At 38.0% G+C, this 19,100-nt stretch overlaps 1 protein-coding gene across 38 annotated transcripts in view; it reads right to left on the reverse strand.

Moving 5' to 3' along the window:
• The window catches only part of LOC134825464 (transient receptor potential cation channel subfamily M member-like 2), a 49,533-nt gene that overhangs the window by 21,993 nt on the left and 8,440 nt on the right, over nucleotides 1–19,100 (reverse strand). For 16 of the 38 annotated variants that reach the window (XM_063837668.1, XM_063837656.1, XM_063837667.1 and 13 more), the window contains 6 exons: nucleotides 17,729–17,823; nucleotides 15,568–15,668; nucleotides 15,215–15,379; nucleotides 14,877–14,995; nucleotides 14,463–14,576; nucleotides 14,222–14,327 (listed from right to left, as the gene is read on the reverse strand). In XM_063837668.1, coding sequence (XP_063693738.1) covers nucleotides 14,222–14,327; nucleotides 14,463–14,576; nucleotides 14,877–14,995; nucleotides 15,215–15,379; nucleotides 15,568–15,668; nucleotides 17,729–17,823 — 700 coding nt within the window. Of the gene's footprint in view, nucleotides 1–14,221; nucleotides 14,328–14,462; nucleotides 14,577–14,876; nucleotides 14,996–15,214; nucleotides 15,380–15,567; nucleotides 15,684–16,532; nucleotides 16,578–17,728; nucleotides 17,824–18,385; nucleotides 18,503–19,100 lie in introns of those variants that run through there. The other 22 variants (XM_063837663.1, XM_063837660.1, XM_063837649.1 and 19 more) reach the window with 4 other exon arrangements.

Genomic DNA, 19,100 nt, shown 5'->3' on the forward strand with positions numbered 1-19,100 from the left:
TTCAAATTTTGGGCATTAAATTCTTATTCCTTGACCAATTATTTATTTTTTTATGCTGATTTGAACCAGTCAAAAAAGTTTAAATTGTATATCTTTTACGGTTTTTGCAGAAAGTCTTGTTAAAGTTGATGCCGTGGTGTCAGTAAAATGGTACGGATATATGTCGTCTCGATTTATATAAAACTAGAAAGCCCGTGATCACAGGGAGGTCGCTAATAGTATTCTTCGGTAGTCAGTTTTTACAGCATCAACAAATATCCATCACAACCGAAGATACAGACAATTAAAATATAGCTCGCACTGAACACCACGTAATAACAAAAAAACGATCAAAATGCCCCTCTCAATTCTCAAATCATTGCACGTGCAAGTGCACTTTTAACACCGTTACCATGGTTGCTATTTCTCGTCGGATTTGCACGTGGGCGGTCATACATACATACAGACAGAAAGAATCTTTTGAATTATAAGTAAGATATATATATTAAATATGAAAAAATGGAGTGATTTTCTAATTTTATCTCATAAATTAGAGCCATTTAAAATCCACACATTATTTTCAACTCACCCTGCAGTAAGATTAGCAGGAACCCCTCTAACTCTAAAGTGGATTACACAGGATTACACAGGATTTACACAGGATTAAAATTAAATTATAGATCCATTATCATGGACCGTCATAATTGTACAGAGATTAATGAAAACATTCATCTTTCCTTGAAGTCAGGGCCAGGGTTATCCTTAAATCTTAATTATGACTAATTCGCGAGGTTCTCACCAAATTGATAGTAAAATTGTTTAAGTTTCGTGCATTTGAATTACGTTGACGCATATCTTCGGTGAAGCTATTTCGCTCTTCGGAGCAGCGAAGGAAATAAGTGCACACACAATTGACAGCATAGGAGCGCCTTTCTTGAAATTGAATATACTGTGGGGTGTTTGGTCGAATATTAAGTGAACGGTGGCAGTGAATATGGAGGCTCTGGTGATTTTGAGGAATTACAGTTGAGTTAGGAGACAAAATTTCCATAAGATGGACTTTGAGATTTGTTTCATTGATATTGTTTGAGTCGGTGATTTCAGTGCTTATTTCAATGAGTGGCATTTGAGAGAGATTTTTGACTAATTTCGACCTCTGTTTTGAATACAAGTCACATATGTAAAGAACATGTGACTCGTCTTCGATGGTCTCAACGCCCATACTTGATTGACACCACGCACATAGTCTTTGCTCACGGGGTGTGTTGGAGTATCTGCCTTTTTCAATATGGAGATCATGGGCGCTGATTCTAAGTTTTGTGGTGCTATAACGACGAGAGAAGCCTTTGCATAAGTGTAAGTAGGGCTCTCGTTTAAAGGTGTGTTTGATTGAGTGATAGAATGAGAGTTTAGAAGAAGTAGATTTCTGATATTCCCAACATTTTTTGAATTGATTGGTTAGAGCTTCGATGATGTTAGGAATTCTATACTTTTTGCTGCATAGTGGTTTGATACATTGACTGAAATTTGACTGATTTTTGAGGGAGTCTTTTAAAAAATTGTGATCACTTACAGGGTTGGGCTTGGCTTTGTTGACTGCATTTTTATTGAGAGTTCGGTGCGCGGTTACGTGATCTAGTTTGTAAATTTCATCTAGTTCAAGGAGTGGTTTTATGTATCGATACCAAGGTAAGTTTAGTGATTTTTGTTCTTTTACGGCTGCAGTAACAAACGAATTCGACTTTGATTTTGTATTTAGCCTAAAGTGGTGTCAAGCAAGGTTGTTAAATACGTCAAATTTTCGTGAAAGAATACGACGTATTCGGTTCTAATAAAGAATACGTCATAATACGCCGTAATACGGTAATTTCTATGGATTGTTAAATACGTCCACGAATACGCCATAATACGCCGTACTAATACGCTGATTTGTCAAAATTCAACACTACAGCTGCGCTCCACCCTCATCATCGATCATGCATTAAAGGAGTGCAGTTATACATGATAACTTAAATTTGTAATCAAATTTCATGGATATTCCGATAAGCTAACATTTTTTGCGAAATTAATGTTAGCTTATCGAAATTTTCGTAATACGTCAATTTTCGAGGATTAATACGTATTCGTATTCCAATACGTATTCCCTCCTAATACGTATTTAACAACCTTGGTGTCAAGAGACAACAACCACTATGGCCAGTTCTCGAGCGTTTCATTAAAATCAAGCGTGTCTCTTTAACTCGGCATCAATATTGATGCTGTTAATTCTTTAATTGGGATAAGTCAACAGTACTAATTGACTAACGTCACTGTCGTCAGATAACATCCAGACGTGGGAATAATATTCCCGGAATATTCACCATGGCCACTAAATAACAACCATGGCCACTAAATAACAACCGATCGAATAGTTGAATAATTGGAATAATATTCGATATAATTGTAAAGATTATCTTTTGTGGGGACCGAGGGCTCATCGTCCGAGTATGAAGCAGACACTCCTAATCACTATGTTCGTAGAAATATTTCCTTTACCCTCATGAGCTGTTGTCCGTATTATATAGACTAGCAGGAACCCGTCTAACCCTAAAGTGGTGTCAAGACTCGAGAGACTAAAATAATTATTACCTATTTAATTCGCGTTTTTGACACCACTTGGGAGTCCAAATTTTGGGCACTAAAATTATTATTCCTTGGCCAATTTTTTATTTTTTCATGCTGATTTGAAGGCCATTAAAGCATTTAACCCAGTCAAAAAAGTTTCAGTTGTATATCTTTTACGGTTTTTGCGGAAAGTTGCGTTAAAGTTGATGCGGTGGTGTCAGTAAAATGGCACAGATATATATATATATCGTCTCGCTTTATATATAGTAAGATTGTCTTAACAATTGATCAATATTCTCATGGTTCCAAATCTAATGATTCAATGTCACTTAACAAACCTTGATTACGTAATATAGGGGGGGGGGGGGGGGGGGGGGGGGGGGTTCGGTCTTGATTACGGTTGATTACGGAGGGGGGGGGGGGGTAAAAATTGCCAAAATATTGATTACGTAATATGTGAGCGACCGCTATCGAGAATTACTCCGACCAAAAATTTTCCAAGTCGAAATTTTTTCAAAGATTTTCTGGAAACTACGTTTGTTCATGTTTCATGCAACCCTGATCATTATCAGCTTCTGAAGTCCGTACATACATTCGGAAGGCTGTGGATGTGGTTCCATATACTTATAAGTAATTGTAAGCAGTCGACACTTGCTTCCCGGTTCGAAGTTTATTTGCATTTAATTAAGGGTTTGGACAATGGAAACGAGCGTGATAATAAAGGGTAAACCAAGTTAAACTATGAAACAATACAATGAATAATTCGACAACCTCTACTTCAAATCCTAATTAACCAGACTCGTATCGCCCATAAACGCTCAGCGATCTAGTGCTGCAACATAAAACACGGATAGCACGGTCAACTCGCCTTGACCGTGCCTAATCTAGGTGCCCTGAAGTAACCACTGTCGATTCTAAACCTCTAACGACACGTTCCATCCGTGCTCACCAGGCCCCAACCATAACTGGTCCTGGTCCCTTACACTAGTCTGGTATCAACCATGACCCTCTATCGAATAGGGTGAGAATGCAAACAAGGGGTATAATAAAGGTGCCCAAGGTACTTAACTGAACAATGAATAATCGAATATTTGCTCAACCAACGCTTAGTCACTTAGACTCATATTGCCTCAAATGCTGAGCAACAAATTCCTAATTGCTCCGATTCATACTGCCTCAAATATTACGCAACCTACTTCCTGCCGTTAATCCTACTCTTAATCTAGCTTTACCTATCTGAGTCAACCATTGCTGACTCTCGCTCTGCCAGAGCCCAGTGTTGTCAAGACATCCCCTGGTGTCGGCCGCAACCAAGCCTGATAACAGTAATTACGTAATGCTCCACTATTCTACGGCCGCCAATCTTATACTTACCACTATAACCATCTACCTAACTAAACGACCTAACCTTAACAGGTTCTAGCTCCTACTCTTAGTCTAGCTTTACCTATCTAAGTCAACCAGCGCTGACTCCCGCTCTGCCAGAGCCCAGTGTTGTCAAGACATCCCCTGGTGTCGGCCACAACCAAGCCTGATAACAGTAATTACGTAATGCTCCACTATTCTACGGCCGCCAATCTTATACTTACCACTATAACCATCTACCTAACTAAACGACCTAACCTTAACAGGTTCTAGCTACAGAACCTGCCCGGTATCAAAATGACCCCCCTCTCGATCGGGTAAACTGGCACTCCGCTATCTCCAAAAACTAACCCTATTTTCCTCCCGGGCTCTGATAGTCTAAACAATCTACCATTTCCCGGGAATTGCAAACTGTCCTGTCGATAGCCACAACATAGTAACACGTAACCTCGTACTGACCTAAACATATGTTAAACTGACCTCTCTGCACTTAAACTGCAATAACTGTCGTATACAAATATATGCCCAAAATACTACCGTCACATACTGGACACCACGACCGCCTTATTATAATCATTACACTACCTACATATTACCCAATATTACCCTAAATTCATCTCAATTAATCACGGTTTACACAACTTTACAAAATATGTTCTTTCTTAGAACCTTACTATACTGGTACAATAATTTAATGGAAAATCTCTTACTATAGACCATATCTCTTGCCCGATCACAGCTTACACAACTTTACAAAATATGTTCTTTCTTAGAACCCTACTATACTGGTACAATAATTTAATAAAGTTTCACAATAGCCAAACTTAACGGCTTACTTTATCTGTCCATTTTCTCTTTCGTCTCTTCTTATCCCCGTCTCATTCTTCGTTGCGAACATCCTCATCTGGATCCGGTCCCGAGTCTCCGTTCGTTGTTCAACATATCTTCTTCTGGCTCTCGCTCCAGGTCTCCGCTCCTCGTTCTGAATATTTTCCTCTGGATCCCGTTCCACGTCTCTTGTCTCCTTCCAGATATCTTCTTCTGGATCTCGTTCCCTGTCTCTTTTCTCCTTCCAGATATCTTCTTTTGGATCTCGTTTCATGTCTCTTTTCTCCTTCCAGATATCTCCTTCTGGATCTCGTTCGATGTCTCTGTTCAGAATACAAGTTGATGTACTACGCATCTCAATCCGTGGGTTTAGTGTCACTGTCTCTCTTGTACTCCAGGTATGTTAACCATCTTCTCCTCACCGCCCCTGTTGGGTGATACTCTCCGATAGTTATTTATTAAGACTTTGTTTTAATTTTCATTTCAATATCGACAGTTCTTTCAGTTCCAAGTAATTTCTGATTTATCTGATTTTTTGTGATCAATGATATTGCACTGTTATTTCGATATAACTACTGTTATATAAATCTCATGACTCATTCTGACTGTTATATAAATTTTGTGACTCATCCTGACTCTGTATCTCCTTCCAGCCTATCCGCATTCTCCCGTAACTCGTAACCCGTAACTCGTCTCCGACCCGTCTCGTCTCCGACCACTCTGTGTCTCCATTTATCAGCTCTCGTCTCCGAACCGTCTGTGTCTCCATTCATCAGCTCTCGTCTCCGACCCGTCTATGTCTCCATTTATCAGCTCACGCCTCCGACTCGTCTGTGTCTCCATTCATCAGCTCTCTGTGTCTCAATTTATCAGCTCTCGTCTCCGATCACTCTGTGTCTCCATCTATCAGCTCTCTGTGTCTCCATTTATCAGCTCTCGTCTCCGACCACTCTGTGTCTCCATTTATCAGCTCTCTGTGTCTCCATTTATCAGTTCTCGCCTCCGATCACTCTGTGTCTCCATTTATCAGCTCTCTGTGTCTCCATTTATCAGCTCTCGTCTCCGACCCCTCTGTGTCTCTATTTATCAGCCTTCGTCTCCGACCCGTCTATGTCTCCATTTATCAGCTCACGTCTTACTGAAGAGTGAAGGTGATCCCCTGACCATCTGTATATAACGTAAACTTTTTGCCGTATAGATAGTATCTCAACCTAGTGATCGCCACATCTGCTGCATAAAACTCCTTGCAAAATGAAGGCCATAGAAGCTGGGACTGACCAGCTCATGGTTAAAACTGGATTCTGAAAATCTAATGTGGCCCCGTTCTCCGTCAAAAAATCGCTTCCAATTATTATGTCCTCTAGAATATGGGCTACAATCAACGTTACCCCCATTTTTCTACCTACTACGCCGACCTTATCATGCACCTCTCCTTGCACGTATATAGGCGAATCCCCGGCGGCCTTTAACTTCACCCCGGTCTCTTTAACTGTCAGAACACCCTGTAACTTATCCATCAAACTCTTAGATATGATGCTATGCATAGATCCACTATCCACCAGTGCAAAAACCTCCCTATTTGCGTTTGTAACGGGCAAATACAGATATCCAGCACTGCATTGACCAATGCCCACTCTACACTCTGGCCCCCCTCTTTCTGGCTCTCCTCCTTCTGCTCCACTACATCAGAATCCCTATTATCTGCCTCGGCTTGTTTTTGTTTACCAGGTAACGCTTCAAAAAGGGACTCTTCTATTTCAGGAAGGACTCTCGCTAACCCCCATGCCAGCTGGTACCCCTCTTTTCCTCTTTTCCTCTTTCTGACTCTCCTCTTTCTGCTTTACTACATTAGAACCCCTCTTCTCCTCCTCGGCTCGCTCTTGTTTATCAGGTACCGCTTCTAAATGGGACTCCTCTCTTCCCATCATCTTTCCCCAGGATTCAGGAAGGACTCTCGCTATGGTCTTCCTCCTTGGAGAGGGTCCACTACCTTCAGGAGCGTGTATTAGTTTAAAGAACTGTTATTATAAGGGCTGGCATTAAAGTTCCCTTGTCCCCTCAATGACTGCAGTCCTTCTCTCACTCGTTCCTGCCCTGCCTCCTGATTACCCTGTCCATGGTTACACTGGGTACTTACATGCCCAGCAACACCACACTTGAAGCAAGTCACACATTGATCCGCTCTATGTCCACTCTTATTGCATTTGAAGCACCTGTCTCCCCTGGGTCTTCTTTGCTGTACTCCTCCTCTTCTGAAGTTCCCTCGCTCTCTTTGAAAACCTCCTCGGCCACCGTGTCCTTGCGTACCATCCATTGCAATATGACCCTGTCTACCGCATCCATAACAAGTAGGGGGCTTTCTACATTCCTTTGCGAAATGTCCATGCTGTCCACAGGTGTAACAAGCACCGATGTCTCTTCTCGGCCAGTTCTCTTCCATCACTCGGTTTATCACTCCCTCATCCATCTCTATATCCTCCCCGATTTGGAACAAAAGTTCCTCCTCATTCTTCATTGGTTTAGGGTTACGACTCGCTAGGATCCCATCCAACTTAACTGCCCTCTTTAGCGCGGCCTCAAAATCTTCCAATTCTGACTTGATTAACTCGATCCCGATTTCATCCTTTAATACCCCAGCTGTAAATACATCTAGCCTGATGGTCTTCTTGATCTCCTCCTTCTCCGGTGCATATGCCTCATCTGTCATGTCAGTGACTCTAGCTGCAAAATCCGAAATTGTCTCTTCCTCTTTCTGACGCATCTCAAGAAGTCTTTTCCTGCACCCGCCTTTGAATGCACATCACATAGCACCTCTGTCCTCCTCTCCAAACTCGCCTCTACATTTCTCTTCTCGTCCCGGGTTAATCGTAGGGTCTCCACTCTCCTCTGTGCCTTGGGGTCCAAGTACGTCATTATCATGTCCACCAAGTCTTCATCCAAGATGTCCGCAGCATTGGCAAATATTTTAAACCCGCTCAGGAAGGTTCTAAAGCTGTGTTTCCCCAGCACAAACATCCGAGGTTTCATTAATGGGTATTTCTTACCCGCTGCTCTGTTCGCTTCTCTGATTCTCCTCTTTTCGGTCTCCTTCTCCTGCCTAGCTTCTAGCTTACCCTCTATGAATCCATCTCTTCTTAGCTATGCTCCCTGCTGCCTCAATTCATCATATTGAGTCCTTAACTCTTCGTTTGCTAGCTCAGCCTCCTGCCGCGCTCTCATCATTACCTCATTAGCTATCTTTATCTCTGCCAATTCCTCTCTCGTTTGCTAGCTCAGCCTCCTGCCGCGCTCTCATCATTACCTCATTAGCTATCTTTATCTCTGCCAATTCCTCTCTCAGTGCCGCTTCCTTGACTCAAATTATTTGTTATATAGTAGTGTTGAAAGTATTAAAATACAATACAAACACTGTCTCTCTCTCTTCAACAGTTCCTCTCTCAGTGCCGCTTCCCTGACTCAAATTATTTGTTATATAGTAGTGTTGAAAGTATTAAAATAAAATACAAACACTGTCTCTCTCTCTTCAACAGTTCCTCTCTCAGTGCCGCTTCCCTGACTCAAATTATTTGTTATATAGTAGTGTTGAAAGTATTAAAATAAAATACAAACACTGTCTCTCTCTTCAACAGTGTACTAATTGAAATACAAACACTGTCTCTCTCTTCAATAATGTACTAATTAAAATACAAACACTGTCTCTCTCTTCAACAGTTCCTCTCTCAGTGCCGCTTCCCTGACTCAAGTTATTTGTTATATAGTAGTGTTGAAAGTATTAAAATAAAATACAAACACTGTCTCTCTCTTCAACAGTGTACTAATTAAAATACCAAGTGTACAGGTCAAATGTAATAATTAAAGCTCTCGCTTATCAGCTCTCTATTGCTCGGTTTTTACTCTAATTGATAAATCAGTGTCTCACACCGTCACTCCATGACTTAATCTCAGTCAGTTCCTCATATTCAAATATTCGGACAGTCAATTCACCACTCTCTTCACAGAAAAGTAGTCATAGTTTCTTTCATCATTGAAAATACCATGCCTTGGCACCCCTCAAATTTCAAAACCCCTTCAAAACGTTCCAAGTTTTCAAATCAATACACCGCTCTAATTCCCTACAAGTGACGTCACCACTCTCCGAATAACCTCTCTTCAACCTCCAATGCTAGCATCACCCGGGTCTTATTTATATAATATCTCTTCCTCTATCTCTTCCTCTATCTCTTTCTCTATCTCTTTCTCTATCTCTTCCTCTATCTCTTCCTCTATCTCTTCCTCTATCTCTTTCATGATATCACAATACGTAGCGCTACTAAAAGAAAACAAGTCTGACACACTACAGAACGGTTCAGCAGGCAGCCACTCCCACTGAGGCTCTGGTGGCTGAAAGTATGTCAAGTCTGCCGTCTTAAAACTTAAAATAAGACCCGGTTATCCTTGAATCAACTCATCAAAACACTCTCTCGAACCAATCCCTCAACGGACGGACATATACTCCTCAAAATAACCCCTCCTAACCTGTGCCTCTCCGGTATCTAACCCCCTGTCCCCTCCACGATGAAAGAAACCCCAAAAGTACCATTTAAACTCTACACTTCACCGAGCATTCCTTTACTGCTTTTGCACTGCACTAGTCTAACAATGGTAACTGACAACACTGTATAATATTACGTTTACGTACATATTTACAAATACTCCTGACCTCTGTCGACTCACTCTCACACACTAAATAGTCTCCCTTACCTTAATTAAAATACAAAACAAACTATCCTATAATAAAATAGGATCCTACCGTTCGCGCCACTTGTAAGCAGTCGACACTTGCTTCCCGGTTCGAAGTTTATTTGCATTTAATTAAGGGTTTGGACAATGGAAACGAGCGTGATAATAAAGGGTAGACCAAGTTAAACTATGAAACAATACAATGAATAATTCGACAACCTCTACTTCAAATCCTAATTAACCAGACTCGTATCGCCCATAAACGCTCAGCGATCTAGTGCTGCAACATAAAACACGGATAGCACGGTCAACTCGCCTTGACCGTGCCTAATCTAGGTGCCCTGAAGTAACCACTGTCGATTCTAAACCTCTAACGACACGTTCCATCCGTGCTCACCAGGCCCCAACCATAACTGGTCCTGGTCCCTTACACTAGTCTGGTATCAACCATGACCCTCTATCGAATAGGGTGAGAATGCAAACAAGGGGTATAATAAAGGTGCCCAAGGTACTTAACTGAACAATGAATAATCGAATATTTGCTCAACCAACGCTTAGTCACTTAGACTCATATTGCCTCAAATGCTGAGCAACAAATTCCTAATTGCTCCGATTCATACTGCCTCAAATATTACGCAACCTACTTCCTGCCGTTAATCCTACTCTTAATCTAGCTTTACCTATCTGAGTCAACCATTGCTGACTCTCGCTCTGCCAGAGCCCAGTGTTGTCAAGACATCCCCTGGTGTCGGCCGCAACCAAGCCTGATAACAGTAATTACGTAATGCTCCACTATTCTACGGCCGCCAATCTTATACTTACCACTATAACCATCTACCTAACTAAACGACCTAACCTTAACAGGTTCTAGCTCCTACTCTTAGTCTAGCTTTACCTATCTAAGTCAACCAGCGCTGACTCCCGCTCTGCCAGAGCCCAGTGTTGTCAAGACATCCCCTGGTGTCGGCCACAACCAAGCCTGATAACAGTAATTACGTAATGCTCCACTATTCTACGGCCGCCAATCTTATACTTACCACTATAACCATCTACCTAACTAAACGACCTAACCTTAACAGGTTCTAGCTACAGAACCTGCCCGGTATCAAAATGACCCCCCTCTCGATCGGGTAAACTGGCACTCCGCTATCTCCAAAAACTAACCCTATTTTCCTCCCGGGCTCTGATAGTCTAAACAATCTACCATTTCCCGGGAATTGCAAACTGTCCTGTCGATAGCCACAACATAGTAACACGTAACCTCGTACTGACCTAAACATATGTTAAACTGACCTCTCTGCACTTAAACTGCAATAACTGTCGTATACAAATATATGCCCAAAATACTACCGTCACATACTGGACACCACGACCGCCTTATTATAATCATTACACTACCTACATATTACCCAATATTACCCTAAATTCATCTCAATTAATCACGGTTTACATAATATTTGGCCTGAAGATTTAAAGGAGAATGCGCTAATTTGGTCCTCAGATTTAAAGGTAAATGCGCAATTTGTCGCAGAGAACTAAAATAATCGCGATTTGTTGCGAGGATCTGAGAAAATCGCGATTTGTCGCTGCAAACATCAAAAATCACGATTCCCTTTTGTCTTTGTTCTGTGTTTTCTTCTGTCAAGACGACGTACTGCTGCTTTGCGGAGAATCAGCTACATTTATCATTGGAGAAATTTAAGACGAAAATTTGGTCATAACAAATCCTGTTTTTAACGTTGAGGACTTCCATTAGTCTGAAAGTGAATCTGCTCGAAGCAAAAAATATGGTAAGCAAAATCGAAAATCTTTACGTTACTTGCAGCAATGTTTTCGGTTAAATAGGGCGGAATCATGATGCGAAGATATTCAACGATAATATGACGATAAATCATCATTTCAGACCCTAGCCTGGTATTGGACGCTACTGCTTTTGGTGACACTTTAGAAGAGAACGATGAGGAAAAACCGGTGTCATCAGATGACGAAGAACGTTCGGAGGGTAGATATTTATTTTCAATTCTTTAAAGATCACGAAAGCATGAATACTCCATAGTCTGTACGGTGATTTAGAATTCACAATACGAAATGTGCAAGATAACCTTTAATTATAACCTTTGCAGAAATGACAACATGCCATCGGAGGACGATAGTGATCTTTTCTTGCCTTGGAATGTACGTCGTATTTATGACCCGGTTGTATCCCTCCGGATTTTATTTAGACTTCCTCAAAAAATCTGGCTTCAATACCATAATAGGTGAGTGAGATTACATATTCAATTACAAATTTCCGAGCTTTCAAGCTTTTCCAGACATTAAAATGTTCGCATTATCTTTAGCTGCAATTCCATGGAAGATGCATAGAGATAAAAGTAAAATAATGTCTAAATATCACTGTTTTTTTCAGGCACTGTTTCCATTTCTGCAGCTCTAATAACGTCGCCTGCTGGCCCATACATCTACAACTTTCTGCCAAAAACCATCAGAAACGCGTCCCTTTTCAAAAGATATTTTTGTGCGAGCCTTTTGAACCTGATCTGCTCCTGCATGATGGCTTTGATCAAAGTTTTCATTGATATGAATTCTGGTGCTTCAGTTATTTTCGGAACCATAGCATTACTAAGGGGTATTCAGGGGTTTTCAATGGGCATCATGCTTGTGTTAGTTAAGGTGAGGAATTATTTTATCTGCGGTCATTCATATTTTTTACCATTTAAAATTTAAATCGTGAACTGTGCCAAGGGCAGAGCATATGATTTACAGCTTTCAAAAATTGCCAAATTTAATGTATTTATTTTCGATATTGCAGATGTAGTTATCATTACTGTATTCCAGGGAGAGGTTATAGATTTATATCTTAAGGAAGATAAGAAGATGATGATCTTGATAAGCGTCTTCATACAGGTTGGGGTAATCTTCGCAGGAGTATTAGGCACTGAGTTATTTGTAGCTGGTGGGTGGGTTTTAGTTGGTTTTGGTATAGCATCCTTCAACATCCTCCCTCTTTTAGCACTACTACCCCTAACAAACATAGAGGCGAAGAATAGTTGTGGACAAAAAGTTAATTCTACCGACAAGGAGTCCCAAGAATCGACAGATGGAAGTGAGAGCATCTGCCCTCAACCAATTTCGTTATGGTCACAAAAAATCGCATTCTACTTTCCTGATGTAGTCTTGCTCATGAATAATGCGGTATGTGATCTCATAGCATATGTGCTTCCAGCGAGGATCTTGTATTCCACCACAATTTCTCTTAATTCAGCCGTAAAAATTATGCGAATCTTTAGCACCGTCTCTCTTATTTCTGCTTTGACACTGAGCTTTATAGCAGGTAGAATTAAGAGGTTAAATTACATAATCACTATGGCGATAGGAAACTTCTTCTATCACATTGGAGCAGTAATGGCATTCGGAGCGACAACATGTGATTTCAAATTCTTTGACTTCACCTACCAAGTGGTGATAGGATTAGTTTTAATGGGATTAGGGGAGGCTTGCCATGCTAATCTCTATATGCCTAACAAGTTTTACCTTTACGAAAAGTGGAATTTGGACAACAGCGGCCTCGGAGAAAAGGCTGCCAAGATCTACAACGTTGTTCTTAATGTTTCTTCAATTTTGGGTACTGTCGTATCAGCCCTGTCTTTGACAGAAGAGGGTGAAATTCCAACTATAGCTGTGATATCCGGATTTTGTGTATTTTTAACGTTGGGACTATTTCTCTGTAACCTGGTTAAATAGGTTTGGAGAACTTTTCGGGGTAGACGTTTCTTAGACACTTTTTTAAAGAATTTGGTTTTTATTTCATCCGATAATCAATCTTAAAATCTCATTATATTTCATCGGATTTAAATTTAAGGATAAATTATTATTTTAGCATAATTAGTAATTACTATATTACATTTACATTACAAGATTTCTTTAAAAACCGTGAAATTTGTTTTTGTAGAACAAAATAAAAAATAATTAAAATTGTAGGCATCTCATGTTAATTTTTTAGCAGTGAAACATTTTTAATGCTCTGTCCTAACATCGCTTCATTGCTAATTGCTCAATTATATTTATTGCCGTATAACTATTATAAACGTCATGACATACGTATGGAGCAAGTTTCGCAGATGTAACTTATATACTTTTACTATTATATCAATTGATACGTGATTATAATTTACGGTATCATCACAACAGGTCAGCTTGTACCAGTTTTAGACCCCCTACACCCACCTTAAGCCACTTTACACATAGCTCTTGTGAGAAATGAACATAACGTAAGATTTCCAAAACCCCTCCCCCTAGGCTGCCTTACGCTATATGTAGTATGTACGTTATATATATAACGGGGTTCCGTCCAGGCCCTTCACACTTTGTTTCTGTCTGGTTCTGATGTACCGTCACAATAGTGACTTTAATAGACAGTACGTATTATATCCCTACATCATGAGTTAATGCACGCCGCACGGCTACACTCGACTATAATAATAATGTGGCAGTGAAAGAGATGTAAGTGTTGAGAAACTTTCACACGGAATAAGGTCGAGAGAAATAGTGCAGAAACAGTACCTACTTATTTGTGCGGAAATAGTGCAGAAACAGCACTTATTTGAGCTGACAACAACTGATTATAAATCAAATTATTAATCAAATTGTAAATCAACGGTAAAATAAATAATGAAATACAAAATAAAAACCAGATTATAAAATATTTGTAAAGATAAAGACCACGTACCGTTGTCTACAAGCAGAAAGTGGGTATGGTTGGGATCTAAGAAGGCTCCTCTCCGTATTCGGGACTCTTTAGTTTCGTAATCTTTCACTATCTTTCTCTCGTTAGTCTAGAGGAGTGAGCGAGATATAAAAATGTCGAAAATGGTGAAAAGTTTAGAAATAATAGAAATTTAAAGGATATGATCAGGCTTGGATATTTAAAGAGTGAAGACGCCCAACCGAGAAAGAAGGGTTTTTCTTACCACGGCCAGTTGCTCTCTGTTCTTAATAATGCCCCATGTTGCTACCCCTATCGTAACTATCTGACTACCAAATGAGGTTCCTCTCACCGCTTCACCCACCAGCTTCATGACTCCCTGTAGAGTGTAGAGTGTGATTAATTAGATGGTTATTAGATCATTAAGTAAAGCTGTTTGATCGAAATATTGTATTTATTTTGACAGTGAAATTTTACTTATTTTGACAGTATCTGAAGAAAATCATGATTACATACAAACAAGTACTTAGTAGGTACTGAGCAGTTACTTACTACTAACAGACACTCGCGCTAAGTAGTTAATTGCTACTAACAGACACTCACTTACTAAATAGTCACTTACTTCTTAGTATGAGCATCTGTAAGTAGTTACTTACTACTTACAGATACTTTTACTTACCGTGTTAGTACCTCCAGTGGTGATCCATGCGTCAGTACTTTTAGCTGCTTTAGCGAGACCCCTTTTAAACCTCTTCTCTAGTTCAGGAGGACAGTGGAAGTCCTGTGCACCTCCAGTCACTGGGAGTAACAAGTAGTAAGTTAGTCAGTGTGCAAGGTCACGTGATCAATTAATTCGTCATTATTAATACTAATTACTTATTCAATTCATCATTATGTTTTACATTTTTTGGATAGTTTATGTTTCAAAATCTGATTGTGGGCTGTTCAATAGACTTGATCTCGTGTTCAATCTATGATTTGACTGTTTACCAATTTATTAATTAAATATAAATTAACCAGAAATAAGGAGGTTAGGTTTGGGAAGTCTCCACCTAGTCTCCAACAGTTCCATGACCCTCATAGTCCCAGATTTCTTATTCAACATGTCATCTGAGATTCTGACATAATCCGGTTGGTGAGTCCCGTCTTCCTCTACAAACTTTATCTTTCCAAAACATGTTCCTGAATGGTGTTAGCAATGGTGTTATAAATAGTAATTAAGCTGTAAGAGTAAACAATAAGATATTTGAGAAGCATTTTGAGTTTTGTATCTGGTCATCCTTCCCAACATCATTAAATCCAAAAATCTGAAGAAAAATACTTTTAAAAAGACAAAATTAGAAACTTGATCACTCAGCACTTCCACTTACCGTTATGTCTCCTGATGTGAAGATCGGGGCTCCACTCCGTTATTGCCAGATCTTTAGTGTATCCTGGTTCGTGTTCATTTTCCTCGGCTCCACAGCAGCATCTGATAATTTTAGATCTGTTCTTAGGTTAGTTCATAAATATTTAATATCTGATAATTTTAGATCTGTTCTAAGGTTAGTTCACAAATATTTAATATCTGATAATTTTAGATCTGTTCTAAGGTTAGTTCACAAATATTTAATATATGATAACTTTAGATCTGTTCTAAGGTTAGTTCACAAATATTTAATATGTGATAATTTTAATCTGTTTTAAGGTTATTTAGGAGATATACATAGTTAGGATATATACTTAGTAAGTATGATGAAAATCTAAATTTAGATTTTAAAATATTCCCGGGACAGCTATTCATTCAAAAATTAAAACTTAGAGTATCATGGCGTATAATACACGTATGATACATTAGATACATGATGATAGATAGACTATATTACTTTCTTGGATTTCACTGAGATTAGTTGAACTTGTAGTGGCAACAGAAGTGAACTTTTGTCAAACATGGTTAAAAATGCAGACAAAATACAAAAACAATCGTTTAATGCATGTGAAAATGTGTGCCTTCGTCAAACGATGCATAATGGAAAAAGTCTATCCATACTGAAAGTAATAAGCAAGTATTTAACAAAAAGCATCATGCCAAACATACATTGCTATATTGAGAAAAACTTTCCGAATTATAACAAGAAAATGGATCACTGCAAAGTGCAAATCACTTGTTATTTCTCTTTAGTGCAATAAAAAACAAGGTCCCTATCTACATTCTACATGGTATTCAACAGAACAGCTAACAGGAAACTAAAACACAGCAGTTGAACTACAATAAAACAAAAAGCGGATTTAAATTGACAATTAAACGTCGACGAAATCACATAAACCTAAAATCAACGTTAAAGCACGATTATACCTAATGTCCGCGTTATAGGCTATGTCTTCGGGATTTACAAATTTCCTGACACAAATTTGGAATAAAGTTAGAATCAAAACTCCATTATCAAAACATTACAACTTTGAGACAAGGTCCAGAACAAACTATAAGTAGGGTCCTAATGAGAAATCTGTCAGATCAGAATATGTTGAACCGAATTCTTACAACGACACTGACATATCGACATATCACAACTACACTAACATATCGACATATCACAACTACACTAACATATCGACATATTACAACGACACTAACATATCGACATATCACAACGACACTGACAAAATAAATAAATCAACATACTTTTATATTTAATTCTAAACCACCCAAAACACCATATCAATTATCAACGAACATGCAGTAGTACATTGTAATGTATAATGTAATGTATAATGTAATGTATAATGTAATGTATAATGTAATGTATAATGTAATGTATAATGTAATGTATAATGTAATGTATAATGTAATGTATAATGTAATGTATAATGTAATGTATAATGTAATGTATAATGTAATGTATAATGTAATGTATAATGCAATGTATAATGTAATGTATAATGTAATGTATAATGTAATGTATAATGTAATGTATAATGTAATGTATAATGTAATGTATAATGTAATGTATAATGTAATGTATAATGTAATGTATAATGTAATGTATAATGTAATGTATAATGTAATGTATAATGTAATGTATAATGTAATGTATAATGTAATGTATAATGTAATGTATAATGTAATGTATAATGTAATGTATAATGTAATGTATAATGTAATGTATAATGTAATGTATAATGTAATGTATAATGTAATGTATAATGTAATGTATAATGTAATGTATAATGTAATGTATAATGTAATGTATAATGTAATGTATAATGTAATGTATAATGTAATGTATAATGTAATGTATAATGTAATGTATAACGTAATGTATAATGTAATGTATAATGTAATGTATAATGTAATGTATAATGTAATGTATAATGTAATGTATAACGTAATGTATAATGTAATGTATAATGTAATGTATAATGTAATGTATAATGTAATGTATAATGTAATGTATAACGTAATGTATAATGTAATGTATAATGTAATGTATAATGTAATGTATAATGTAATGTATAATGTAATGTATAATGTAATTGTAATAATTAACTTACGTGGCCCCATCGTTGTTATTCGATGTAGGGTTAGCTACAAATGTGTGGCATATCTTATACGGAATGTTCTTCTGGATCCATGGCTGATCTGTTCTCTGAAACAGACAACGGTTAGTATAGAACAAGATATTATCACAAGATATTATCCCTGTAGATTCTGGCTCTCCCTGGATATGTTGTTACTGTATTTCCAGCGCCTTGCCAATATTATATAATTATATGCTAACCATATGAGCTATTTAAAGTTAATTAATCATGATTATCGAATGGTATCAAGCCCCTTTCAGTCTTTGCTGACAATAAATAGTTCCATAAGCGTGTATTCACAATATAATAATAAGAGGTAGGGAATTTTGAATGTAAAAAAGTTTCCCAAGATGTTCAGAAATTTTAGAATAATTTGAATAAATCTGACAATCCAAGGAACTAGGAAGGAATATCGTCCTGAACAAGTCAAAGAGTAAGACTAGCTTAACAAAAAAATTTGATATCACGAAGATGATGTCGTTACATAGAAACGTAGAACATTTATTAATATTTATCCTGATAAGAGCCTTTTCCTTGTCTCAATAAATGGGAACACTACAAATTTTGCCCCAGAATCATTACAATAATGCGACTAATTATTATTACATAATGTTCTGATATTACACTTACTTTAACATACTCCGCTGCGACCCCCCAACCAAACATATTACTGTTTTAGTTTAGGAATGTTGTCATTCAGGAGTTGAAGCCCATGTTTGATCGTGTGTAAATCCTACTCTCCGGGCAAAATAACTATTTAAACCAATAATAACGAATATTTTATGCGTTTATGTTTAACATCAATATTGTCTATCGACAAGAATAGACTCACTGATCACATAAAACTCTTTAAATCATAAATTAATGTTAAATTATTTTGATACTGGTTATTGGTTTCTCGATTGTCAATTCCGTATGAATTTCCATTTTATTCTGTGCTCACTTCTATTAGAGTATTAGAAAACAAAGGACAGAACAAGAGTACAGTAATATGTACAATTACTCGGGTTATTGACTACATGTTTTATTTTCCTAGATGTACTGGAAGACATGGTAATCCCAAATAACGGAGTAGTTCGCTGTTTATTAGTCTCATGATTGAAATACTGATAGTTGGATAATATCCGGTTGGAAGAGACAAGGACAGTGAAACAAGGAAGTTAGGAGTAAGAAAATTTGCCCTTACTCCTAACTTCCTTGTTTCACTTGTCCTTGTCTCTCCCAACCGGATATTATCCAACTATCAGACATGGTAATCGGTAATTGTATACAATTTAAAATATGATAAATATTTCCAGAAAAAGTGTCCAGAAATGCACTGAAAACTTAATTAACTGCACAGAAA

The sequence above is a fragment of the Bolinopsis microptera genome, chromosome 13 (genome assembly GCF_026151205.1).
Source record: "Bolinopsis microptera isolate Bmic1 chromosome 13, MBARI_Bmic_1.0, whole genome shotgun sequence".
Classification (NCBI taxonomy): Eukaryota; Metazoa; Ctenophora; class Tentaculata; order Lobata; family Bolinopsidae; genus Bolinopsis; species Bolinopsis microptera.